The sequence below is a fragment of the Varroa jacobsoni genome, unplaced genomic scaffold, assembly GCF_002532875.2.
Source record: "Varroa jacobsoni isolate VJ856 unplaced genomic scaffold, vjacob_1.0 contig00045, whole genome shotgun sequence".
In the NCBI taxonomy this organism is placed as follows: Eukaryota; Metazoa; Arthropoda; class Arachnida; order Mesostigmata; family Varroidae; genus Varroa; species Varroa jacobsoni.
The window spans coordinates 94054-122015 of record NW_019214399.1 but is presented as its reverse complement, the minus strand read 5'-3'; the positions used below and the strand labels follow the sequence as shown (position 1 = coordinate 122015).

Below are 27962 nucleotides of genomic sequence, written 5' to 3'. Positions count from 1 at the left end.
GCTAGCAACATTCTAAGCAAGTAGTGATCGCCAGTCTACTATGTCTACGAGCGAACGACTCCTACTCGACAACACTGTTGCGGCGAGAACGCTAGCAAACGGATATTCGTTATAGGATTTCAGTGGAGAACCAGCGGTTGTCACAAGGTTTCCTGTCAACCTGTCAGGCCACAATAGTATCTATTTGGCCTGTCGAGACTGCTGTGTTAAAACGGGCATTTTCGCTGCAAAGTCAAACTTTACAATCATCTGTGATAAGTTTCGTAGTTTCAAAGTTATCATTTGAAGGAACACATTATTATAGGAACAGTTACGTATCAACTAACAAAAGCCTCAAGAATAAGTAAGTTGAAAAAGGTAAAATCGTCTTTTAGTTGGAATTGTATTGTGTGTGTCTATTGCTCCCGCCTGTACGCTGATTGAGCTGACAGCATGGGCGGAAATGCACGGAAAAACTTCATGGTCAGGACGACACGCTACATTCTCGTCCGGCTGCTTAAGTTACTGCAGAACGACTATCCAGTTAGGGATGATATATGTAAGTTACGATTCGTTGCTACTGTAGTCTTTCTAATTTATGGCGGAGACGATATTCTAGTTAGAAGAAGTCAATCGATGGCTGGTTTGGTAACTAGCTATGTGTTTTCAATTAGCAATATTGTATACATATGTAAATATTCGAGTGCTTTTATATTTGCTCCCCTGAGCTAGCAGTTGTCTTAGTGCTGGTTCAATAAGAGGGTACAGCACTATGTTTTCACCCTTATCTTAAATTTAACTAACAAATTATGTATCAGCAGTCACTATGCCAACGTTTCGGGATCTGTTTGCGCATAAAAACGTATTGTCCAATATAATGAAATTCACAGCTGTTTGGGAAAAGGAAGCATTATTTATTGAAAAAGTTTTAGGATCTTTCATACATTATAATTTTTGCATAATTTAATAAAATGTTTTTTTTTTAAATTAAGTAAATTTTCCCCAAAATCTCGAAATAAAATTGATGAACTTTTGCTAATGAACCCCATATTTGTTAACCTAGTATTAATAAGTAACATATACATCACAATCGCAGAATTCAATCTCATCATTGAACCTGTACATTTACACACATACATTCATACGTTGCTCTACATCGTCGACGCAGTAACGAGCTCCTTCTAACGTTCGCCAATTTTTACGACTAGCTTTACAAGAGCTAACACGGATTTTGGCCTGCCACCTCTATTTTCGCTATGCTCGACAATCAATGTTCCCTGTCTATGACTGTTGCTCCACCGACCCGGTTAGCAGAGGCATCCTTATTCCGGAAGAAGAAAAACGACTTGAGTATCCTATTCCCCAGGCCGCACTCGAATTTGGGGTTCGTATAGTTGTAGCGAAGTCCTTTTCTAGCTAAAAGTTCACTGTAAATTGCGTATACATAGTACATATTCTATGTCAACAGGGCTATAGCATGAAAAGCTGATGGTATTCACCCTAATTACAGGTTTCGTTAAAAAGAGGTTATTTCAACCATATATATTTCTATAACTGCTGTTGCTAGGGGCTTCGTTAGCATTTTTATCGTCTCCCATAATCGTATAAGATAGCTATGGCCCGTCCGTGTAACGTTGACCTTCCGCGAATACTGCGTCAAGGCTCTAAACGTAGCAAAACCGCTGTCTTTTATTTGCACGGATACACCGTACTCTGACATTCGACTAGATTAAGGTTTCTATTAATTCTTATCTAAATATTTAACTGAGGCTAAATGGCTGAACGTATCCGTTTGCCAGCCTGTCTACGCAAGACCATTAGATGTCCAGGCGTTAAAATATCTTTCATGCGTCTCACTGGGTCCTGGTTTGCCCCGCAGGGTCCTCAAGAACTATTGTTAACTGGAATGCGAACCTCGGGAGAGTTGCTAATGATCCGCATGGTTCGCGCAGAACAGAGACGAGCACAAATTCATATCGTTTTCAAAGACAGCAAAAATCGTACATTCGTTTCATCCAGCTGCGGCAGGAACGCTAACAGCGAGGCCTGTCGAGTTTTGACCTTGGATATCAGCCAGGGCAAAACATTTCAGGTGTCCTTTTTACTCTTGCTTAAGCTTTTATTAAACATTACCTTGTTTATCTGATTGTTCATTTTTTTATGTATCAAAAGACGGATAATCTCATTATGGTATACATGATACTTGAAGTTATTTTATTTAACCTTCTTCAATTAAGTAACTTTTATCGTGTCAAAGTAGACTAATTGTTCCCTAAAATAAACTACGGGACGCAACATTTCATAGGCAGGCGGATTGCGTCTGGAATGCATGGAACCTATGCGAAAATGGAGGATCGTTTTCAATGACATGTTGATGTAGGTATTAACCGGCCAATTATGTATAAAATGGGCTTGCATTTGTGTACTTTGTATGTAAAATTATGGTACTTTGATAGACGAGCTACTTAGTGATAGGAATCTTACGAAGTTATCGACCGCTATGCTTTGCAGTAATAAGGAAACCGGACAAGCCGTCCACGTCAGAGTCGGTCTTCTGTAAGTTCGACTTTTTATGTTAAAATAAATATTTACTATTCACATCGTGGTCGAAATAGCAACGCTCATTAATCATTCTAAGTCGAAACCTTATTACCAAAAAGTCAGACTTCAATCAAGCTAAACCTAGTACCTATAAAAGAGTTCAATTACTCAAAGCTCTAAACATGTAAAGAGGGAGCGCCAGGTTCTATTTAGAACGCTCGAATCGTGTCAAGGATAACGACGATGGCCATTCTAATAGAACATTTTTCCACTATGATTTTCCTATTCAGCTGGTTTTCTATGAGTCATGTGATGGAATGGATAAGCATGGTGCCCATCAAACGCCTGATGGACCTCTGCCTAGAGAAAGGAAGTACCATCGACCGGATATCGCATACAATCGCTTCTATTGAAACGTACGAGTCAGATATAGTACATTATACATAATCGATTTATATTCTCTTATAGGCATACAATATATGTGTTTATTGACGCCTAACTACGTGCTTCTATTTAGATAATAATTGTAAAGCCACCAATTTAACCTAGAGCCTCATAGAAACGCCGTGCTGTACAAATAACAGCCATTTCTTTTTCATGTTGTGTTATAGAGAAAGTTTTTTGTTATTGGCATACCCGATTCAATAGACGGTCGATCAAAATTGACCGAAAGCATCACCCCACAATTAAAACCAACACAACGCGAAGGCATCGAATGAAGTCTCCCGGGATACGAATGAACTTCTTTGTCGTGAAAAATGTTATTTCACGAAGGCTGTGTCTAAGGTTGAATAGTAGGACTTGAAAGTGTAATTGGAAATTGAGATTGATTTTGTTAGTTAAATCGCATTGGGTAATGCTTAACGCTTCCTATAGTGCTTAATCATAGTGCTTTTTAATTATCCCGCTCTTGACAGGTGTAGAGATCAGTTGAACGGTTATGAACAAACCGGTTACTACGTAGGAACCTTTATAATAGGTGGAGAATGTACACAGCCAAGAACTTCTACAGGGGCATCGGAACAACATAAACCAGTTATGCTGGGCGCATCTGCTGAGGAACAAGAAATCTGCCTACGGGGCAATTTCATGCGCATCCGACATCCTCAGCGACTTGGCATAAATTCTCCTGCCCTTAATGGATTTTCACACAACTTCATTTTTAGCATCAAAGGGCAAATGATGCAAATCAGCACCCAGCAGTTTGCGCAAAGTGGCCGCGGGCTAATCTATGGCAGCTTTGTGGGAACATCTGGATTTAAAGACCCGATAGAAAAAGTCCTTAATGATCAGGGGCTTGAAGCAGATGTACAGGACGTCCTTCTCTCACCGGTGCTGAAATGTCGGACGTGTGAGTATCCTACTTCGATTATCATAGGTGACTGAACGTTTCGAGCTTTACGTCCGATATAGCTGCTAGGCATTGCCCTCAATGACTAGCTCCTAATACGAAACGAAATGTGCCTACGCTACGGCTCGAGCCTAGACCACTATGTATCAAACTTGTTATTACTGCACTATTATAAAAACAGGATATCATAAACGTCTATTATAAGTCTAAGGACTTTAATTAAGAAAATTTCAATGATTATTAAGACGCGAGATCAGCTCTTGCTGATCATCAGTGCCTGCATTTGCAGTTGAACTCTCCCATGACCTATTGCGTTCGGAGGCTGTACCACTGGAGTCCTTCAAGTCCGCTTTAGGATGGAACAACGAACTTCAGGTTTCAACATTCGATGCCACGATTGACGATATTAAGGCTATTGGTATGACCATCGAAGGGGTCGTGTAAGTGGTACTGTATCATGTAGATACTAAAATCATGGCATCTTTTTTTTTGTAGAAAACTGGTATTGCAGAAGCTATACATCAACCCTTTATGTTGAAATATTTCGCATAAGTAATTAGTGAGTATCAAACACGCAGTTTGATTACTATCTACAAGCAAACGTGCTTTTATGCATATATTACAGATTTGATCGTTGAAAATTCCTTTACAACAGATAAGTCAAAATAGTAAGCTTTAAAATAGTGGTCAAATTGACCGTGTCAGCCATTTTGGAGCACATTACAAATACCGCTAATAGCACAATATATAATAACAGTAGTCGAGAGCTGAAATTTCTACAAATTTTACTCGCTGTGAACATGGTTCTTTTCGTCCCGTTTAGAGTCTTCAAGTGCCAAATGCAACAATTCCGTTTATCGACGCAGAAATCAAGCGTCACATAAATAATTTTCATTAACCACTTATTACCATAAATAGTTAAGCGTGAGACCTACTTTTATCATTGTGAAAACAAGCCCGAGTCTTCCAATTCTAGGCAAATGTTCGATCGTCACAAAGGATAGGAACTTCATTCGCTCACTATTTTATCTATAGAAAGCGCTGGGACGATCTGTATAGTTCTGTTTATCTAAGCTGTCTTAGCCAGTTACAGGAATGCTCGACAATTGACGGGAACAAATATAACTTTATATATGTCTTTTCAGAATTGAAGTCGGTAACGACGAGCTCGTCGAACCACCATTGAATTTGCTCGACTTCGGTAAGTATGACCACAGTTTAGACTAATTGCCTTTGTGTCTTACCACTAAGTGTTCCCTCCCATTTAGACCATCTTTTGTATGCCGCCCTAGATATCCTCTGCGAAGGTGCTATTGTAGCTCATAAAGAATAGCACATACAAAGATTAATATTAAGAAAACAAACTTAATAGACGGTTTGAAAATCAAATCCAGGAGTTTATTAAAGGATACTGAAGAAAGAAATCTAAAGTTTCTAGACAGAGCAGATTTTATATTACCAATTCTGACCCCTAATTGGGTTGACAAACTTCACTGATGCATATTTCGCCTTGCTTCCTTTCGGCAGAAATCCCGTCAGTTCCAGCCAAATACGTAATACCGCTTACGGATCCACAATGCAAAAACTGCGATCTGGCTGGAAGGAAAGGTTCTTCTTTAGCTGTGTTGACCGAACTTTCGAGTATGACCAATGGCCGAACTAGATTTATGGTTCCCGGCGGTGTTGTGGTTACCACCGAGGCCTTCTGCAGGTTTCTGCATTCACCCAAAATGTCGGCTGTTGAGAAGGGCCTGAACAAGGTACTCCGTAATAATACCTCTTAATGAACCTATTAGCCACCGTTGATGGACTCTGTCTTCTTGCCTTTGTCTAAATGAACCTAAGCGTGCAGCGCCTCACAAATTCCCGCTTTGGGATTTCTGATTCGTATGCTTTTTGAATGTTACCACAAAAGCCACACGAGGCGGGCATTTGTCCTCGCAACGTACATAAAAAAGCCTAACTTAGAAAAGTCTTTTTGCCAATTCTGTTTCGGATGCATTATAGCTCTTGTTTATTCTATGAAAATGACTCTCATTGCTTCATTCCGTTAAATGTCTAGGTAAGTTAATTCAAATTGAAGTTCATTAAGAAGTTGCATCCTGGTAAAGAATTTGCTCTGTTTATTCCTTATCATTACTTGCGACATTGTTTGGAACTGTGCCAATGGGCCTATCCATTCCTTTGAAACATTTCTAGGTGCTATCAACTTCAGCAGTGTCAGAGGTAAAGCGGATCATTGATAGTTGCAAACGGCGTGTAGAGGGTGAGGCTATGCCGTCCTGCATTTCAAAACAGATTTTTGAACAACTTCAAGAGACTTTTCCAAATTTTTTGTCGAAACGTTTTACTGTGCGAAGTTCGTGTGCTGACGAAGGCTTAGAGGATATGTGTGCGACAAGTCAAATGGAAACGTTTCTTGGAGTTAAAGGGGAAAAAGAGGTTGGTTTCGTAAACAATCGCGAAATTTGCATCTCCTTTATATTCTGCCGCTTCCAAGGCGATTGAACTTCTTAGATTAGCTAAAATTTCTAGCTACAAAATTCATTTTTACCCCATTACAAAACGCGAATCAATTCCAAAAAACTGAGTGCATCTCAGTAACCATATGCATCCATTTATGCTCGATTCAACAAACAATGAGTACTTTTAATAATCGTTTTGTGAATGCAAACCCCCATTTCTGTGCGCTTATCTTTCTTTTGTTTATCTCGTTGTTTCTCTTTATGAACGCTTGCATGACGTAGATAATAGCTGCCGTGCTGAAATGTTGGGCATCCCAACTCAGTTTCGCAGCTGTTGAGTACAAACGACGCTACGGACAAAAACTCCTGAGCAAAATGGCTGTCCTTGTCATGGAGATGGTGCCCGCGGAATGCGCCGGGCTGATTCTTACCTGTAACCCAGTAACTGGTGATCCGTCTACAATTTACATCGCGTCAAAACGAGAGGTTAATTCAAAATCTAAAGCCATTGCGCTTTTTACATTGAGGGTAACAGAAAAAGTCAGGCTTTTCGGTGGAAAAAACATTTACATAAGGACACACCTTTTTTTCAATTGATTTCTTTAGGTCGCTGTCAGTTGGCATTAAACGGAAGCATCTATTGCACTACCTCAAATGAATATTTGATGATTTTATTTGTTAATAAATGCGTTCGATAATGCCCAAAAACATCAATTTTAGGAAATATTTGAAATAATTTTAACTGTATTAGTTGCGAATAATTCTGTCAAGGATCATCGGAATAGTTTAAGGCAATGTCTGGTCTCAGCGTTTATCTTCTTTATTAGTATAGTCTCTCACCAGGGAGACTGCTTGTAAATTTGAAACAATGGTTCTTTTATGTATTACAAAATAAATGCGAAGGTGTTTCACCCCATTTTTAAACTTGTCTCTATCCTAGAGTGTTGTATCCGAACTAGTTGACTTGGACACCGTATGCGTATCACGTGACATTAACGGAAATATGACTGTGGACCCCGTCGACGTCGGGAAAAAAGATATCATGGTCGTCATGGGCTTAGGTAAGGGGTCATAGAATTTTCTGTCGCTATCGCGTACTAATGTCTCAAACCTGATTTTAATTGTAGCTTTTACTAAATAGATCTTGCATAATAAGTATCCTTAATCTGATATTAGCATTGACTTGTTACTGCTCAAGCTTAAGGAACTTATACCCGATAAGCACGTTGGCCTCTCTGGTACTCTAACTGAATCCAGATGCAGGTGGAACGCGCGAAGAAAAATTTTCGACCTCCCCTGGAGCCCCTCCTCCGTCCATCAGTCCATTTCGTGCTGCACAACTTGCGCATATCGGCGCTGAGGTAAGACCTTGAGGATAATGCACGTTTGTCTTTATTTCAATTTTTGTCAAATAATTTCTTGGCCAATTGTGGGTTTAATAATAAAATCCTTACCTAAGTTGTAAGGTAGACACACAAGTTTCGTGGCTAACGATTCACTGCGTTTTTAGGCTTCACGTAGGGACGTATATAAAGTCAGTAAGTCATATATATATATTTGAGCGTCTGGATAATCGAAATGTCGATATCAATATGTTCGAATCGTATTGAATTAGTGGGAAATTTACAGGTTCACTTTGATTAATATCTGAATACCTCATGTAAAGATTCTTTCGTAATTGGGAAAACTTTACTGGCTAAAGTTATTGATTACTCTGTTATATATTATGTATCTTAGGTGGAACGATGCTACAGCGACTGCCTTTATATTGAGTGGGCGCTCCAAGGCGACATAGTTTTCCTTCTCCAAGTACGTCCAGTTTCTTTCATGGACAAACTATCGGACCAAGAAATCGCCTTAGATATGGAGATTCCGTCCTGTAACGAGAACGCGTGTTACTCAAAGGTCAACATTGGGTAAAGTAATTCCGTTAATTTTAAAAATACAAAGGCCGAGTTGCTCTGACGTTCCAATAGGATCCTTCAGAATGTTAACATGGATAGCATGTTCGTTCAAAAAAGCCTGTTCATTAAATTAGGCCTCCCAAGATTTCGACATGAATGTTAAATATATCATATGTTAATTTGTAATGTTCCGTGTGCCAAAAAGGTGCTTCTATTATCACACACTACATGTCAAAATGAATATCGTCGCTCAAACTTACTTGAACCTTTGGCACATTGCAGGAAAATCCTAGATGCCGCTATGACCCCCCTCAGCACAGATATGATAAAAAAGGAGTGCACAATTTACGTAAAAGTACGTAAGAAGTCCCGTTTTATATATGACCCTGTGAACGCAGCAAAGGATTTGTGGGGGGGAGTAGTTCGTCGAATACAATCATAGTCCAACCTGCAAAGGTGGTTGCTCCGAAGACCCAGACCTTCTGGTCCCTTCTAAGACCCAAATGTCAGACAGCCCCTCTCAAAAGCCTACCTGTCGGGCTAGCCCCTTTGAACACCCAGATGTCAGATTGCTCTAGTAATTAACTCTGTAGCCTTGATTCTTAGGAGGTTTGTGCGAATGCACTTAGCTCTTGCCCTAACTACCCGAGCCGTTTCCGCCAAGAAACCTATTGATCTATTTAGGGGAATATTCACCAGACTACAACCTTACATCGTCATCACTGAGATGATCCCGGTCCTTTTGCTTGTAGACATTATTTTAGGATCAGACTACGTTGATGAACACTGCGGTCTTTTTCAACACAGTATCTGGTGTCAAAGCTTTTTACTTTAATAAGAGAGATTGTGTAAATCAGATGTATAACGTTGTTCTGTAGCTCAGCTGTGCGCTTAGCTACCTGGAAAAAATTCCAGCTCTGCTCTTAAAGCTGGAACCTACGAAGCCTGTAGATCAGTTCGCATCTCAGTGAACCGGATTGAGATGACAACATAGTTTACATCTGTTTGCAGCCCTTGAGACAGATCTCGTCGCTGAACAATGCCTATATGCTAAAGAAACATCGGGTTTTCTGACGTTCTTTGTGTATTAGCTCAGGGAGGTTTAACTGCAAGCCAAACATATATACGTTGCGCCGGCATCCCGCCTTACGGGCGTTGGTCAGAACTTCAACCAGAGAAAACGATTTGGGCTTTTATGCCACAATCAAGGGTTATCAGCCAGCAGTTACAAATGCATAGGGTGTCCCAGAAGTGAGTAACAAATTAGACAAAATGGAGTTGGCAAATTATAATCACTTCACAGCAGTAATTAGCAGAATCTGAGGATATAAATCTACTTTTTCTAATGCGTACGGTTATTTTAATCCTGTCTATGACAAAAGCTGAGACAAAGCATCGTCTCTTATCTTCTTCAGATTAGTACAGTCATTTATTCGGCATCTGGCCAACTATATCAGAACAATCATAATAACAATACAATAATTTATGTTTCAGAAAGCCAAGGGAAAGTCGCTTCGCGAACGACGATCGGCAGTGAGCCCCTACGTTGGTGCGCTATTGAAAGGCTCACATCATCATGTCTTTTTCGATCTATCCGAGGTAAATCAACTCACTATGTAATACGCAAGTTGCTGTGTCGTCTGTCATAATCTATCTATATCTTAACATTCTCTCCGTTAAAACTAACAACTAACTGTTGCCCAATGCCCCCAGGAGAGTCTCTATGTAACTGATAGAATCATTATGAGTACAAGTGATCGTTATGTTAGACTGTTCGTAAGGCGATAGTGGTTTTCGTTTCTTACCCACTGCTTTTCATTTATACCGTTGGTATCGTGCGATACCGTTGGAAAGAGAGAGTTTTCTATCTCTACTAAGCTATACATTGCCATGGTTTTGTTCAATTCATGCTCAGAACTATGTCGGATTTGTATTCCTGTATGTCGGCTGTATATAAATCGAATTTAGTAATAGCGACGTTTACTGATATTAAAAAAGCGGCACTGGAAATTTGTTTTAGATATATGAGCTCTTCTAACAACTATTTTTGTTGACCCGTGGCTCAAGGCAGACCTTGTCAGACTCAAAGAAGTACCTTCCTTAAATAGAGAATGCCATCTCTGAACGTAGCACGCCATTTTTCTTGGATAGTACTTTCTGGCCATACCTGCTTAGAATTTTTTCGGCAGCTCTTTGACTTCGGTGCAAGACGAATACTCAATGACAAACATTGTCCTTTGGCATCGGACAAACCCATTTTTAGACAGCCTAATAGTATCTGGATGCCCGTTCAAGAGAGCAAAAACATGCCATCACAATACAGATCTTCCATTCTGTCTTCATTCGATTGGTCGTGGTTTTTTCCTGGATACATTTGCGTCACTTTTTAATGGTAAAAAAACTTTCTAAGCCTGAAACCCTTTTATAACACACGATGTGTCTGACTTGGTTACAGAATCAAGAACGTCATATCCATTCAAGAAGTAGACCTCGTTTGAAGCACACGTAGGCGTGACTCTGTTTATTAATAGCATTTTTAAATTTATCGGATTTTAGACGATCCGAATATTTCAGGTAAACAGCATGGATAATCGTCAGATGGAGTCAGTTATGCTCAATCTCTGTGGGAGAGCCTTAGATAATCCTGAATTTCACGAAATTATGAATGATAAAACTGATCTGCCGCCGCATGTGCCTTTTTTTGAAGCGAAAAATGAAGTCATTCGGGTATGTTCACATGTATTGACCTAAACTTTGCTTTAAAATTATCATTTGTTTTGCATTACATAATACACCACGTTGGAAATGTATGAACCTGATCAACAAACGCAGATCGATAATAGGCGATATCGTTTATCGCATATCCAAAAAAACGATCATACTATTTCTATAGGCTATAGTAGAAACGATAAGGGCATCTTCTAGCCGAAATCAAGCCTGATCCTGCGAAACCACCTGCGTGATGAAGCCCGAAGTCATAGAATGGTAATTCGATTAAGCCTTGTTAAAACTAACTATGCAATTGACAAAATAGTAACTTAAATAAATAATTAACTTGTTTTGTTATATAGATGAAGTGGCTTGCAAAAGTTATCTGGCGATATAATCGATATGTCTACCGTAAGAAAGCCCGCTTTCCCTCACCAAATATGTCAGCTGAGGAACTTTTCAATGGGTTCATAACGGCTCTTAACATGACGATTGACTACGGAATTCGACAGCATTTAGACGCTTTCTATGGGTCGTCGCTTTGGATAAGTGACATCGTGAATTACCTACTGTCAATTAGCAATGGTGTGTATAATGTCGCACGTATGACTATCCGAATTAGCTAGTTATAATTAAAATTATTATGATTATAATACTCTAATTTTTAATTGTATTAAATATAATAAATTCACTCAACTCCTTCAAGTCGTATTTAGAGTGTCTCAGTTCATCTCTTTATTCCACGAAACACTTTTCGTCGAATGACTGGACCAACGCCGTGTACCTACAAACTGTCGTACTATCTTTCTGCTTTTTGCAGAGTCAACAGAAACAATATGCTCAAACATATCTGAGCTTCTCGGCTCAGCTCAAGATGTTCGCGGCTGCAACGCCTACAAAGCACTCGAGGTTTAACTATAGGAACTGCAACACCTAAGCTATTCATCCCTAAAACTACCGTTTGTCGAACATTAGGGAGCCTTTAATCCATGTTGACTTGCCACCGTATTTAATTAACAAAAAGTACACGTTTTAAGTTAATCTATTCAACTAAATTAACTCGCATGACATTCATCTAAGGAGCTTGTTACGCAAATCTTTCTTGGTTGATATCAATAAAACCTATCTTAACTTTAAAAGTCGTTTCAAATTAAACCGTAAAAAGGTTTGAACTGCCCGCTTCTCAATAATTTCGGCCGTGTCATCGGATCTAGCGTCTGTCTGGTTATTGTGATTCTTCTTACGCCTGTATTCTTTATTTTTTAGTGTCATCTAGATTATGAAATAGTTAAACATAAAGTAGTAGGTATATATCTATATTACGAGCCACTCAATGTTGCTTCTGCACTATGGCCCGCCCGAAGCCGTATAAGAATATTAAAAATATATTAATTTCTACTTGCACTTAATCCTACAGAATCTCTCGCGAGTGATCCAGTCGGAAATCGGAAAAGATAGTTTTTTAGACGCTTCAGAAGACGACGCAATTGCGCTGCTAACAGACGCTAAGAGTTATCCCCTGTCAAGCACTGCCTTTCAACAATATATTGACAAACATGGACATCGAGAACACACTCAATTTGACGTCTACCGCCAGCCACGGGCTTTTAACGCAGTGCCTGTTGTCACAACCCTTCAGGTATTGCTTTTCTGGACGTCATTATCAGTCTCTGTAATGATGCAGTTAGACGTAAACGTTGTTAGCATACCAGTCTACAAAAGTTCCTTCAGTTGATTGAATGGATTATGCCAAGAATGAGTATTGTAATATAAACCGCCCTTTGCAGTATTACGCAACTCATCAAACTTTTCCGTGTTGCAGGCAATAATCCAAAACGTCTCAGGGGATTCTGAAACCAAACCCGTAAAGGGAATATGGCAGGCCATGCAAGGCTTAACTTGTCAACTAAACTTTTGGCAAAAGTGAGCGCATTCGCTTTTTTTCCTAGAAGCATTTCTCGTAGAAAGTTAGAAAATGTATCCTGGTGTTCTGCGGCTTTACCACGCAGGATTTAAGCATATAAAAATACCTTGTTTTTGTAAGGGCTGAAAGCTGTCAACATTAATACCTTCGTGCTTTACCCGTACCGGTTACTTCACACGACAAAAGTATGATTAGCATTATTTGAATTTCGCTCTTTGTCTACCACCTTTTTTCCAAAAACCAAAAAAACTACCTTATTTTTATCGAGCTATTGCAATTGAATCATTCCATTTAGGCTTCGCTTGAGCTATGTAGTGTACTTTTCTCGAAAATCTGTTGGCGTTTGTGAAAACACTAAATCGCTTTGGCTTTCGACTATACACGGAACTCGACTTTGGAGTTGGGCACTGGCGCGGAAGCTCCACGCTGAGGGACGTTTACCTGAAGAGGAACTTCTCTTCTTCTGTACAATCAACGAAATACGCGAAATTATGGAAACGCGTGACCCCGCTATTATTGCTAGGTATTGTAATTAATAAATCACTTTATTTTCGTCAACTTGAAGAAATATATATATATATATACGTGTGAAAATCTTTGAAAAAAGTGGCTTATAACTACCTACCTTTGTTATAGGGCCCATTATCGCAAACGATTATTCCCCACATTTGTTGAACTGCAGTTCCCGGAGTACTTTCGTGGCATACCGAAACCGGTAAGTTAAAGTTTTGATAAGTGTCAACCATTTGACATGCTCGGCTCATCAACAAGAGTCACATCCGCTTAAATGGCACGACAGAACAGGCACCACACTCCAAACTTTATGGCCGTCTGAATAAAATTGTCACTTTGTTGTCTTAAGTTCAAATCTGTAAGTTACCGATCCTTGACGGCGATGATATGAAATACTCATTATTTAACACGGCAGATATATTAGACAGTTAGAGACTGAGATGATGAAAACCACTTCCATTAACAAAACAATGCTTTACTTTTGTAATATAATAAAAATTGATTTAAGTATTAAGCTTTTTCGCTGTATTTTAGACTTACATTGAACAGATGAATTAACAAATTCGCTGGTGTAGTATAGGTTCGAGATAGCGGAACAGATATTCCAAACAAGAATAGACAATTGTAATTAAGTAGAAAGAACGATTGAATCGACTGTCTTGGGCCCATGCTGCACGGTGCATAAAGTCAAGTGACCAAGTGGTCATAAATAATCAGTCGTATTTGAAAGGCCTACAGACACGAAGTCCTATATCTCAAAACTGAAACAGTGTCTCACTATAGATATGCCAATGTCGGAAGTTATTTTTCACACGTGCACGTGGAATTTTGATCAATTAGCTGAACACTGAAGGACAGTATATATATATATATATATAACGGTAGGCACCGATAGTAAGAATTTTTGATAAGCTGTTTGTTCCGACGAACGTGCGTTCTTCCACTTCTCCACGTATTAAAGGAAAGTCCAATTCTTTTCAAAACAAAACAAAAACTCATCATAATGTGTCGCTATAATGGTCTTTGCATGCTGAACGAGCTTCGTTGTGTCTCTCTAAGTTAACACTGTACTGAGCTGCAAAATGGTAAGCGGCGGTAAAAGAAGCAGGTTCCAGTACGGGAAAACGAAAAGTCCACGACAGAGGAAGAACAATTCAGACCGATAATGCATTTCGAAAGCGTTTCATTAGTGGTAAACAAATTTGATGTGAATGAGCGCACATATTGTTTATGAAAACTTCAAACACGCATTGTCTCATCAAGGAGAGACAGACGCCCTCTGAGGACAATTAGACCAAGGAATTTCACCGGCGTTGTTTACTACTCAGTTCTCGTTAAAGTAAGGAAACAGGTCACTTCGAACTTCTTTCCCACACGGTAAATGTTTTATCCTCGATACCAAAATGAACCACAGAAATGATCGCGGGCTCACTCCTGTTCCACAAAATGTGGTTATTGTGAGCATATTCCCGGCTAATGTTCTAGATATAATGTTTAGTGAAGAAGTTCTCAAGTCGCCATACCTGATCCCAAAAGGCAAACGCATCGCTAAGAAAAGTTTATATACATTTTTTAGAAACGGTTACGCGATTGTGGATAGCTGAATGTTCGTGTTCATTTGAAGACGTACATAATTAAGACCCTACGTAGTTGAACAAGGTGGTTTACTGGCTCATATAAACCAATTATCGTCGGACTGACTGGCTGAGAATGTAAGCATTTTCCGGTATGAGCACACATGGCCGCCAAACGACCCAGATTTGACCCATTAAATTATTATTTACGCAACATTATTGTGTGCCTGGTATGGCGTCCGTTTTTTTAGTCGCCCCTTTTGGGATACTTTTTCTGTTAGGGGGTGACTTTCAGCACTAACCGAAGTTTCGGCAGGACGCAAGATGCCTCTAAGCATAACAGACAAACGCGTTACCGTTGCGCATTGCGCGAGGATACACTATTTGAAGTAGGCCAGCCATGCCAAACCTAGTGTACCTATGCAGGCATAAATATCAATTGCATTAAAACTGTCGTTCATTCCTGTGATGTGCAGATTTTATCGGAGACTCCAACATTCGAAGGCCACGTGGTACAAATGAAAGGCCTTCCCATTAACGCAGGAAGAATTAAAGCAAGAGCAAGAGTCATCTCGAAATTGGAAAACGTTTATACTGTCCAGGTTTGTTGCCTGATTTCTGATTCAATCAATCAACAGAAATACTATAACTTTGACTTTGTACTTCAAATAAAAGTGGTTTTCTACATCTAGACAGCTTTCGTCCAATTTATGATATATAAATCTGTATATATTTTTTTCATCAGCAAGGTGAGGTGTTAATCACGTACGCGACGGATACTAGCTGGAGCCCCTATTTTCCGATCCTCGGTGGTATCGTGACTGAGCTTGGTGGGTTCATGTCGCACGGAGCTGTACTAGCTCGCAGATACGGTCTACCGTGCGTCGTCGGACTTACCGGCGCCAGTAAGGTATTTCGACTACAGTAGGTAATCACTCATAATTGAATTAGTCTTCGATATACACACTGTTGTTCTATGGTTTAGGATAATTTAAATATCGGAGAGACGGAGAGAATTCACATGACGAGGGAATGTTGCTTGCTCAGCTTTTTGGATCAATGAATCTTGTTTCTCTTCTAGTACCTCTAAAGAGTTTTCGAAACAGACGTCTTGTTAATGTCCTTTCGACGGCCAAGTAGAACTTACAATGGTATTTTGTGAGCATAAAAGTTAATAAATAAATGCTTACAGGAAGATTCGAAAGGCATGGCTGTATGCTATCAAATTATTTGTCAGGTCCTAAGATATTAAGGTATCCTGAATGATAAAGATGTACAATAAAAAGATATGAAGAAAAGATATAAGTACTTGACAAATTAGGACATTGCTGCTTGCTAAGTCCTGTAGCTCTTTGTAACACATGAAAAATAAACACTTTAAGGAACGCGTCTTCTGTAGAAGTTTTCGAATACACTAGACTTTCACTTCATTTATGGTATTTTTATCTGTGCTATAGAAATAAAAGCCGTTTACTGCTACGTAAATTTCCATTTCAGGGACAGCTTTCCCAGGTTTGAAACGGTGCCCGTTTCATGCTAAGACACAGGCATTTGAAGCAATGCTTAATGGCGACAAAACCATACCTAAAACCCAAACCTTGTTGATTTAAAATAGTACATAGGCATCTACACTCCGTTTCGTGCTGGACACAATGAGCCTTAAGAAATAACACTTAACAGCAATACTTGACATAAAACGTTTAGGCGAAAACAATAAAAAGATGATAACACAAAGTTGACATAACAAACCTTACTCAGATATTTCAGACCGGAGACCTGGTGCTGCTGGATGGGACGAAAGGATATTTAATTCGCATCGATGAAACTGAAGGTCAGTAGAGTGAATCTGAGCTGGAGACCAGCGACTCGAGTACGGGGACATAAGGGTCGTCCCCATAGGGAGCAGCCATACTGGACGTTGAAGCGACTCCAATCACAAGCAAAATTATTAATAGCACTGGCAAATCAGGGAAATTTGTACACACTCACAAATAAACACGTTTAAGCTGGGATGACGTCTTACATGTTGCGTATAGTTCTACTTAATGAATATGATGCTAGTTTAGACTTATGCTTGAAATCAAGAAGGTCTTTGAATTCCAGAAAGAATGATCAACGCTGAAGGGAAATGCAGTAGAAGGAAATAAAGCATTGAAAAAACCTCATTAACCCTATTATTGCGTGTTCCGCTTAGATACCGGTATGTCAATACTTCTCCAAAGGGTAAAGCTGCATATAAAACAGCAGAATCTGACAATGAAAACGATTGCCAAAAATATGTTTGTGCTAGGAACCAGAGTCTGCAAACGACCTGTACCCAGAAAAATTCGGAACATAAAGAAAAGTTATTAAAAGGAGTTTTGTACTCATTGGTGACGCATAAACAGTGAACAATTGCAACTGGGACATTTATTCGGTTCCATGACACCTTCAACCTGCCATTGTAGAGGATTTTGGCTCGAGAAAACTACATGCGACGGGGCAGTGTACCTAAATAATATAAAAATTGTAAATTCAAAAACACTTAATGGCCTCCATTTTGCGAAAATATCAATTTGAATATATCGTTCTCGAGCGGACAATGCGAAAACAGCAGAAAACTGCTTCTTTAGCAAAATTTCAAGCGATAACGTAACGAAAGTTACAATCGTGCAAAACATATGTGTATCAGTAGAAAGAATCAGCGTATTTGGAGCTGTATCAAACCAACAGTAACATTTAAAGGTAAATTTCAGTTATTCAATAAACAAAAGCGACAATCGCTGCCCGTAAAGCTAATACTAAGATAATATTTGAGTTAGGCAATAGTATAATGTAACTGACGAGTTAAGACGCTTAGGAATGACGATATTTTATTTAAGGATCTATTAAACAACAAAATAAAACCTAGTGTTGAAGATTTGAATATTTATTGCACACTCTGGTATTTTATACATTTCGTGCGCTTTATCCATGCAATATTCTACGAACCATCACTGACCGAGTTCAGTTACTTTACATATTTATATATGTACACATAACACAATTATCATTTCGAGTAGTACCTCGTTACGCTATACACAGTACATCTGACAGTAATAATCTAGTTATAACTCTATTATGTTTCCATCTAGTTAATTTTCTATATTTGTTGACACGGCGATCAATGTCAAATTACAACTATCAATGTAAAATTTTCGAAATTAAAAGATTAGACGTCTACTCCTAGATGTTCATTTTGATAATCCATTATTTCAGCAATAAACCTCAGCGGGACGAATCGTTCAGGCAGCTGTTCGGGAGAACTCGATGTACTGTCGTAGGACAACACTGCAGGCTTGTCTGCGGGTTCAGACCTTACAGAAGAGGCATGGACCGCAAGATCCATCTCCTCACTGAACATTGCTTCATCCTTTAGTATACATTCATCGTACACGGTCTCAAGCTTCACGAAAATATCTTCTGCCTTTGTTAAGGCCCTCGACGCGTCATTACGGTGCTGCTCAATACTGAGAGCGTTTAACGAAGGGTCCTCTTCAAAAACAACTCTGGGGAACTCGCATAGACACAATTTGAGTTCGGCAGCGCATTCACAACGGGCATATGAATGCTCCGACCATACATCGTTGCTTTCAGTCATTCTTTTATCATTCTCTCTGGTTGTACACCAGCCTGGAACATGTGGAATGCTATGGAAAATATTAGCTAACTCGTTTTTTTCTGCGATACGGGGTACAGGGTTTTTAGTTTGGCTGCTCAGCCCACCTCCAAGTGTTATCGCATGCTCAAATAAGCACAGTGGATAGGCACCCCTCGAAAATAGCTTATTCCGCATTGGACACTGTTTGAGATGCCGTAGCAAACCGACCATATCCAGGCTTACACATTTCTTGAGTCGTCTGCTATCGAAGCATGCCGCACACTCAACGTTACGCCAATCAACGTTGGTTTTAAATCCGAATAGCCTTTCCAATGGTAGGCCGTGGACAGCAAGATGGAAAACCACCTCAAGGGGATGAAGTAAAATAATCTCACCGCACAGACGACACTCGACTACCTCTGAAGGGAATGCCTCCACACGATGTGCCTTGTACTCAGTCAACATGGACATCTGGAATGGTCAATGATGGCACTATCTACAATTAAAATTGTACAATAAAGATTAAACAAAATAAATAAAAATTAAAGCAATTAAAAAACAAAGCCAATCACCAATTTACCAAATAATCATTAAATGTCTTTTCGAGGACTAGAAGTGACTAATTGTTCTCAACGTGCGATCCTGTAAATACATCTAAGTACTTTTCCTGCCTTCCACGTTTATATAGCTATTTTGTCATGGCGCTTTCGAGCTGTGATATAAAAAAAATGGATTGATGGGTTCCAAAATCCCACCTAACTTCAAAAATCTGAACTAAATACTGAGTGCCTTCGTTTTATGTACTTTTTAAGGTATTCCTTTCAGTATACGTCAAAATATTCTGCGCTACTGTGGACGCTTATTACATATGAATTTGTAAATTCAAGTAGTTCGACATAACAGACGAACAAAAGATAATTAGCGCTTCATGTACAATGCTGTTCTCGTATAAGTTCACCGCCTCCAAAATAGGATAGTATTGCAATTCTTCCTTATATATATATATATATATATATATATATATATATATATATAGGATAGTAACATACGCTATGGCTGTTCGTTTTTAATGGCATTTTCGCTAATTTCTTTACTGTCGGTTTAATTCCACATATTTCTGTTTCCTCTACCAGCGGTCCGTCATAATTTCATTGTATAATTAACAGAATTCGACGTCAGGTCCAGATTCTAAGTGAGAGAAGCGAATTTTCAATATTTGTTGAAAAGCTGTTGAAGCACATCATATTACTTGTGCAAAATACAGCAAATTTTGTCTAACTTAAAGAATTGCTTAAAGGACTCTTCTAAATTCAAAGATAAGATCTTGGACCTGCAGAATGTACCTTTATCGACCAGAGTGAGGTACATTCTACAGGTCCAGATTCTTCCGGAATCAGTAAGGACCTAGGATTATAAGCAACCAGCTTATTGGTAGATGAGCTAAGTTTAAACATTAGCATATTATCAGGCATATAGAATTTTATCAGAAAATATAAGCCTATTTTCCTTACAAAGTAAATTAGGTTTTAGAAAGTAAGCGGAAACCCAAATTTTTACTCAAAAAACACCATGGTTTGAATTTGATGGAACTGAAAGCGCCTTATATAATAGGAAACGCTTGAAAAGAGTCAGACGGCTAACAAGAGTCTATATAGCGCTTACATTGACCGAATAATATCTGCAAGACAAGGCAAAGTTGTCCTACCCTGCGATGACGCCAGGCCGGAGAAAGCAAGCACTATGGAAGCCGCCCACAAGAATTTGAGTGGGACGCTTTTTTGCACACACTATATTTCCCAGACTTTGCGTCTACAGATTATCATATCTCTTGACCATTGCCAAATGAACTTATTAACCGTACATCTGACAGTAGAGCGAGTCTTAAAAACTGCGTGGAATATCAGACCTGAAAACTTATGAGCAATAACATTTCAGTCGATTGAAAAATAATAAAAGGTCATGGAAAGTGACGGCGAATACATAATCAATGAAATTATTGTTAGAACTCGTGTGAAACGTCGCATTTTTATTAAGCAAAAAAATGTCCATTAATAAAGTTCCAACCCAACGCTAAGACCAATGCAAAGCAAACAGCCGTAGGCTCGCCTTCAGTCAGGACGAATTCGTCAATCAATGTCAATGAAATGTGGTTTATATTACACTTACCGCCCCCGAAGTGAATGCATCCTTGTAACCGACCTGGTGTAGGACGTCCAATAACGTCTCAAGGTCTGAGTCTTTTCCCTTTGGCCAGTAACCTGTTGAGCGTCTATTACGTAACAAGTGTTTACGGAAGCCGCCAGAAGGCACCTCAAAGGAGGGAAGCGGTGCGATCTTCGGGTATACTCGGTAGCGTCGACCATTGGCACGATTAAGTAAGACAAGGTCGCGCAAACATTTTGAGAACGGCTGGCCTGGTTCTTGAAGACACATAAACGTTAGCGCAGCGTACGGACCTATTGAGAATGTATGGCCCGGCATCTCGAAGGTTCGAATCGCATACATGATCCCTCGCGGTACCAACACCTAGCAGGTCAACCAAACCGTTTAAAGTTATCGTTAGACTCTGTGTTAAAGTTCAACATTTAGGACACAGCGAAGCTTAAATAACTTAGTGATGACGTTCCATAGTATCAATCTTTGGTGCCGAAAGAAAGGTATAAAAAAGCTTGAGGAAAAGCATAATCTTAGAAATTTTCATTCGACACAAGAACATTATTTGAACAGTCATGTTTTATCTATTTACTTTCGGTGGGCGGTCGATTTTTTCCACTAGCTGCGGGTGAAACTGCTTCACGTGTTTCTCCAGTTCGGTGCAACGCAACACGAAGGACGAACCACAAAGGTCGCAGTACTGGGAGGGCGCGAATCGAACGTCCACTGCCTTGGCGATACCCTCTTGCTTTCTCCAGAACCGAAATACGCGAACCGAATAATGAGTTACTACAATATATACTTTCAAACAACACCAATATCCGGGTGGTGGCGTCGTCTAGACCGAAGAATCTGTCTTAGTCAGCCCATGTTATATGTCACGACCATTCAGTATAATCTGTAGAAGCCCTTCCATAGAAATTGCGACCCAGATCCTTATATGCTTATACGCATTGTCACTTTCATCTTTTCCTTTTTATTCTAGGCGTTTAAGGGTTATTACATTCTATTCATCTAGTACTAATCGTACTTGCAGGAACTTTACTGCAGACCTTTTATGCTTGGAATGATTCAAGCATCACTTCCGTGCTCAGCTATCGCCCTATTTAACAGGTGTTAGGAATTACCTTCTAGTATTGCCTCAAAAACTGGCGGGTCGCACTTTATTTTTTAGTATAAGATTTGGAGCGGATTTATGGGAAATGAATTAAAAAAAAACAAAATAATGAGAAAGGCTGTATCTATGTTTACTAAATATTCAAAGTGTTATCCATTAATTAGTTTAAAATTTACTTAAAGATCTTATATATGAAACAAAAAATTTCAACTATTGGTATCTGGTATTTTCGCATATAGAAGCCTGTAGTGTATCTTGTATATTGCCATTTTTGATGTTTTACTTTGCTTTGTTTTCTTTCAGTACTTATCCAGGGCGCTAGTCCACGGAATGAGCGCAAAATGCCAACGTAGTTCGATGTAAAGGGCTAATATTTGTATGTTTCGAATTCTGCGACCAGTTGCTCCAAATGGTTGGCTACCAGTACGATGTCTTCATACCTTATTCATCTTTCGATTCGAGGTTTACTGTCGGTTCTACTGACGTTACGCAGTCCTTCGGACAGCTGGCGTGTTCCAGCACAGAACGAAGAGCGTCTGTCTACGCTTGGTTTCAGACCTAGACTACCTCACGCATCTCTAGACTTAATAGGCAAACATGTTATCACTACAAGAGCTGGCAAAATTTTTATCGTGACATTGTATAAACCATTGCTTTCAATTCGGGGTAAGTCCGCTTTCACAGAAATTAGTTTGAATTCAATACCTGAGTCATATGCAATTATCAATTTCGAGAAAAACCGAGTTTCTTAGGGCTCGGTTTAGTACACACTACCTATTCGTTGAGCCTGCCATTCCAAACAATATTACAAAACTGGGACAGTGTCGCAAAGCCAACAGTATTTGTCGAAGGTTAAGTTGTCCAAAACCAATACCACTATATGGGGCAATTTCGAGTAGCTTCATAAAGCATTGTCAATGTATGCAGTTAATTTCTACTACAGCTAGACTCACCGAAAAAAAAAAAATCTTCGTCATAATTTGTTAGCCTGAGAATCTAAAGTGTTGCTACGATTTAGGAACTTAGGATTATACCTGTAATACACACTAAGTTGTAATATATCCTGAGTTATAATATATTTTAAACTATAATATATTCTAAGTTATGATATATTCTAAACTGCTTCTCTTCTCCGTATGCTATTCGTGGGAAAGATCAGTGATAGCTGGTGGCGCCAAGATCGCTAAGCTGGAGTTTAAGAGCACTGTTGCGGCGCTGCTTATTTTCTCACAGTGGCGGTAACAGGAGACTCCACAGAAATCCATGTATGCCATAGGAGCTGTAGCGCATAGCGCAGTTACGTTACCTGCTAAACTTCGGCTATAATTCGAGAATCCACGCTTAGATGGCTGTGCATTGGCTATATGTAAAAACACCCACTTTGAACAGACATAGGCAAAAATCAAAATCGTGCTCAAATAGTGTTTGTGGAGATTTGGAAAAACATTGGACTACATCGTCTTCGTTTTGATTTCGTCTGCTCGTCGTCTGCCATGTCACTATTTGAACTGTCTACTGCCGTAATTCGCAGAAACAGATACGAAATTTCTCTTTTTTTTCAGCGCGAAAAAAAACAGACCCAGATTGGATGCATAACTTCTCTCGGTTGGCAGAAAACTTAAAATGTATTGGACGCCTACGCCGTCTTTCCTTGCGCTGACGGTTTGCGCGTATCGGGTCAGGGTTGAATTGGCAAGTAAGAACTAGAGCAGAGATGCCATTGACGGCACACAGAGAAATCTTATAGATAACCAACTGCGTACGACAACAAAGTTAGTGCTAAAAAAAACCAACAAAATAAGTAACTTAAGTGATTTGATTTGATCGACACTGTTCTACTCTAAATATTTTTACGGAGCACATTGCAAGCGTAACATCACTTACCCATGATACAGGGAGTCTGTCATTTTCATAGCAAGCAACTACAGACTGGAGTGTTCGGTGAAAGTTTTCTTCACTTATAGTCTGAGACTGATTGTCTTCAGATATGGTACTCGATGGGTCAAGGGAGGCTGCTTCTTCATGACGTGAAGTGGTGAACGATCTATCAATCATTGTCGAAGACATTTTACAGTCATTATCTGATGCCCGCATTCGGTGAGAAGACAATGAAATTTTCCGATTCTTACCACATACACGATTAATTCTAGGCAGTTGACTGGATGTTTCGGTTGTGGCACACCGGTCTCGTCGTTCCAAAACTGCTTTTTTTTTTACGTGATTTTTGAAAACCCGTCGGCACTGCCTAGCCGTTTTTAAACTTTGCGGCTGAAAAACGTTCTGAGTGTCTCTTTGCCGTAGAAAACGATGTCGACTAGTTTTTGGCGACATTCTGAGTCATCAGCGAGTGTTCCAGATTAATAGGCAAGCAAAATGGCACAACTACTTTCTGCTTTCCAATCAAGTATTTACGCAGTTAGTACCCCAAAATCTCAAATCCTTCTGCTAGTGAATGAAAATATTTTGATAACTCTAACGTCATCGACCGCTATGCAAAGTGCCGCAGAGAGCAGCTCCACCAAAGCTGTTTACTTTTTAATCGCTAGGACTGTTGTCGTATTATGTCCGTTAAAGGAACACGCCAAGCTTCCATTAATTTCGCCTTCAAACGTTCTGTTCACGTATTCGCGCGGATTTCCGCGATTCGATAATAAAATTATATATTTATGTCGATGCTTTTGTAATAATATTCGTTATTTACTATGGGTATACATGGTGGAGTCGTCCGCTAAGTTGCGAGGCAGGGAGCTTGCGGTAGTAAAGTTCTCCGCAAATTTCATTAATCCACGGAACGCGGGCTTCCGTATTTCTCGCTTCAAGGTTTTTACACAGACATGTTCCCGATTTTGTTATAAAGTATCACCAAATGACACTACTATGTTATCTAACGATTATTTTATTTTTACTAAAAATGTTGCTGATAGAACTATAATCAAATTTTAATCATAAAAGGATTTTTTCTAGATTATATTACTTTTCATATAATAGTGCAAATCGATTATACTTAATCGATCACAATACGATCGTAACAATCATTTGCATTATATTTATGTGCTTGAAAGATAAATACCATATAAGTTCTTACATCTTAAACGAATTCATATAGTGGCTCAATTTCACCGCAATATGGTTACTTATGCTGCGAAATTATACGTGCAGATAACCTACCCAATTAGTTCATATTATTTAAAAAGAGATTATTGTGGAAAGCAAACTTCCTAGCGAATGCTGCTTAATATGTATTTTAGCCGCGAAAACCTTGCACTTCATATCTAATAGAGGAGGTACAACTATAGAATATGTTTCTTCTATTCTAATATGCGCTTCAACAGTGTAAAACACAATCTTAGAAGATAAAATCATTGTCAAGCGATTTAAGCTTAAAGAAACCTCTGCTAAGGACTATATTGTTAGTTAGAATATATAATAGGAAAATAAAATAGGATAATCATATGTAAAAATATCCAAGTAAGTTTTATATAGTGTACTGGAAAATCGATAAATATTCTTTTGCACGCAGGATAAATGTATGTAAGTTATTAAATCCAATATTCTTCAACCAAACAACCTTATTTATTGTACTTCACTTATATTTCAATTACCCCTTAAAGGTTATGTATAATAAACGTCGTATCAAGACATGTTCCTAAGCGTTCCTTTCGACGAACAACATCCTGCGAATGAAAACTTCTAGCAAGGAGTCAGAAAATTTGATAGCAGAAAATTATATTATTTTCTAGCTAGTCTTTTAAATGAGGATGCGGGATATCGGAGTTAAAAAAAAGAGCAAGCTAATAAAATCAATAGACCAAGGCTGAGCTGATGAGCGTTACTGATCGTTTTAAAACATTGGCTGTGAAGCAGACCGTAGTATCACTTGATAGTTCTAAATGAGGCATTCGACAAGTATTCGTGAATATCATCGACCTTCCACGTAATGGTGCATTGATGCAAACCTTCGCTGATACAAAAGGCCGCGGAAGATGAAGTCAAGTACGGCCATGTTTTTATTCAAGAGTTATTGTCTAGCAGTTCTGCTACAAGTGCAGTGTTGCGTATATCGACTTAGGTTTGCAATGAGCCCTCCAAAGATTTCTGTATAATGTAGGGAGTTATTCTTCGATTAATACCAAAGGAATATTTTTGCCCTCAGCGTAATGAAGAATTGACGACTTTTAGGGCAGGTATTTGACATTTAAGAATCTTGGTTTAAACCGATAAAATAAAAGTATCCCCTTAAATTTAAGATTTGAAGAGCCGTCTTTATACCTAGCGTTTAAAAATCTTTATTTAAGCTTAACATGTAAGCACATTGAGTTAAACTTAGCGTTTAAGAATCTCAAGTTAACGTTATTGTAAGAATCTTAACTCTAGAAGTGAACAATTTCGGTTTTTAAACGTAGGAATAAAGAATTTCAAGTTAAGCCAGTTATCTAATAATGTTGGATCCATTTCCCATAATGCAACTCATTCTGTCTCGATTTGAAATACCACATTATATGAACGTGGTGTATGCTTTCCTTTACTCCAATTTAAGGCTTGACACCTCTGTGGTGAATAACGTATGGGCATTTGCACTTCCAGTTTATAATGACGTCTTTCTACGGCGTGTTAGCGGTAAAGGGCTAAGCAAACTCATCAGGTCGAAGCTGTGCGTTGACAATCCGCATGTATGTGCTGGTTTCCCTTTTCTGTTGAGCGACTAAGGGGAATTCACTGTGCTGACAGGACTTCACCGCTAAGGTTTTAATCTGGTATTGTGTAACCCTTAGTAACTAAATCCTGGCCATCATTTTTTGAGCCTCTATTCGAATTCTATGTACTAGTTTTCGAATTGATATAGAAGCATTAAAAGAAGAATGGGCCAGATATATTCGACAATGATTAAACAAACATGTTGATTTCTATTTGATTTGGTCCACGCAGTCTTTTGCGGTAAGCAACAATATGACTCTGGTGGGAAATTGTGCTTTTCTCGAAGAAGTCATTTACAATATGATGGATTTTATTTGTCGTAAAAACATAAAAATGAACACAGAAGCGATCGTATTCGTCTATGGATTAAATATACGAAGCGTCACGACAAAGCGTTACTCGTATTATATTCAGACGCAACTTCTTTGAGTTATACATCGAGTTTTGTTCCCGTGGTAATGTGCTTACCTGCTAAACATTAGGATAGGTGGTAGCCCAAGTGTCAACCCGAATGTAAACACATTTCGTTTCGTGCTGGGAGTTAGCCGTGTGAAGCGACGCTCAACGGCTTGAGTACCAGACGTAAACTCGAAACATTCATTTTATATATTAGGTTCGCTTGACACTGTATGAATAGCTTTAGAATATTTTTAGAATATTTGAATATGATGAAGATCATTTTCTTAATTTGTTGAGCAATTTAAAATCATTGCCGAATAGTGTCTTTAAAGTATCGTTGTATGCGGGTCCATTAAAATCAACTTCACATTTACTCTACATATATACTATATGTTTATAGTATACCAGAGTCCTGCCTCTGAGTAGTCCTATGTTACACACTGAGGATGCATAGGTTAGAATCAGCGCTACGTAACGATTGAAAAAACTGTAAATACTACTCAGATCTAACAATAACAAATGGCAAAAAGGTTGTCCAGTTCGTACTATTAAAACTGCGCGGTACTGTGCAGTACTGCGTGTTGATATATTTAAGATTCGAATTTAGCTCAACTGTCCATTGAGGAACACCGATTGAGCGCAACTTGCAAATTTCGGAATCCGTCCGCTGTTGATAGTGAACCATACCCCTTTACATTAGTATTTAGCGTAGTTCGTATTTTGGAAGCTAAAATACTAAGAGTATTTACATACAGCCTGTAGTGGCTTGTCACTGATCGTAGGTTACTAGTGGCGTACAAGCAACGGCATGCCACTTTTCTCGCTTTCCGAGTCCTGAACACAAAATCTACGAGCTATTTAATTTGACGAGTCGTTTCTGCATTCTATGTTTATTGCTTCTCCTGACGAAGACCCTAGGTAGAAATTTGATTCCGAGTTGTTCTTTAATCGTTGCCACATCTTTGTGAATCATAACAGAAGTGGCGATATTGTGCACAATAATCATAGCAGCGATTAA

The 27962-nt window shown here is 39.0% G+C and overlaps 2 protein-coding genes across 7 annotated transcripts; one reads left to right on the top strand and one right to left on the bottom strand.

The window, feature by feature from the left end:
- Window positions 1-22: 22 nt before the first annotated feature.
- Window positions 23-17134, top strand: LOC111270635 (uncharacterized). Of its 5 annotated transcripts, none has more exons than XM_022850965.2 (27): window positions 23-538; window positions 1188-1363; window positions 1859-2071; window positions 2285-2355; window positions 2491-2535; window positions 2811-2936; window positions 3438-3871; window positions 4161-4311; window positions 5017-5072; window positions 5399-5631; window positions 6071-6313; window positions 6619-6822; window positions 7277-7397; window positions 7594-7697; window positions 8074-8252; window positions 8523-8595; window positions 9735-9839; window positions 10797-10967; window positions 11312-11534; window positions 11770-11858; window positions 12367-12588; window positions 12772-12872; window positions 13169-13396; window positions 13510-13588; window positions 15437-15562; window positions 15706-15884; window positions 16719-17134. In XM_022850965.2, the coding sequence occupies exons 1-27, from the start codon at window positions 433-435 to the stop codon at window positions 16768-16770; spliced, it is 4110 nt and encodes a 1369-aa protein (XP_022706700.1). In that variant the 5' UTR covers window positions 23-432; the 3' UTR covers window positions 16771-17134. The 5 variants fall into 5 exon arrangements, with proteins under 5 accessions (XP_022706700.1, XP_022706701.1, XP_022706703.1 ...); XM_022850966.2 differs by having other exon boundaries at window positions 15706-15888; XM_022850968.2 differs by having other exon boundaries at window positions 26-538; window positions 13274-13396; window positions 15706-15870.
- Window positions 17135-17847: 713 nt separating this feature from the next.
- LOC111270637 (uncharacterized) lies at window positions 17848-24476 on the bottom strand. 2 transcript variants are annotated; one of them, XM_022850969.2, is made up of 4 exons: window positions 23735-24476; window positions 21326-21481; window positions 20746-21105; window positions 17848-19050 (listed from the first exon to the last, which is right to left on the bottom strand). In XM_022850969.2, the coding sequence occupies exons 1-4, from the start codon at window positions 24179-24181 to the stop codon at window positions 18151-18153; spliced, it is 1863 nt and encodes a 620-aa protein (XP_022706704.1). In that variant the 5' UTR covers window positions 24182-24476; the 3' UTR covers window positions 17848-18150. The 2 variants fall into 2 exon arrangements, with proteins under 2 accessions (XP_022706704.1, XP_022706705.1); XM_022850970.2 differs by having other exon boundaries at window positions 21326-21485; window positions 23735-24473.
- Between the last annotated feature and the right edge of the window lie 3486 nt (window positions 24477-27962).

Coding starts and splice junctions, on each gene's coding strand:
- LOC111270635 (XM_022850964.2), top strand. CDS start 433: ATGGGCGGAAATGCACGGAAAAACTTCATGGTCAGGACGACACGCTAC. Junction 5,073..5,398: donor ATTGAATTTGCTCGACTTCG/GTAAGTATGACC, acceptor TCCTTTCGGCAG/AAATCCCGTCAGTTCCAGCC. Junction 15,563..15,705: donor AAAACGTTTATACTGTCCAG/GTTTGTTGCCTG, acceptor TTTTTTCATCAG/CAAGGTGAGGTGTTAATCAC.
- LOC111270637 (XM_022850969.2), bottom strand. CDS start 24,181: ATGTCGCCAAAAACTAGTCGACATCGTTTTCTACGGCAAAGAGACACT. Junction 21,482..23,734: donor ACAGACTCCCTGTATCATGG/GTAAGTGATGTT, acceptor TTCTGGAGAAAG/CAAGAGGGTATCGCCAAGGC. Junction 19,051..20,745: donor ATGCATTCACTTCGGGGGCG/GTAAGTGTAATA, acceptor TGACCATTCCAG/ATGTCCATGTTGACTGAGTA.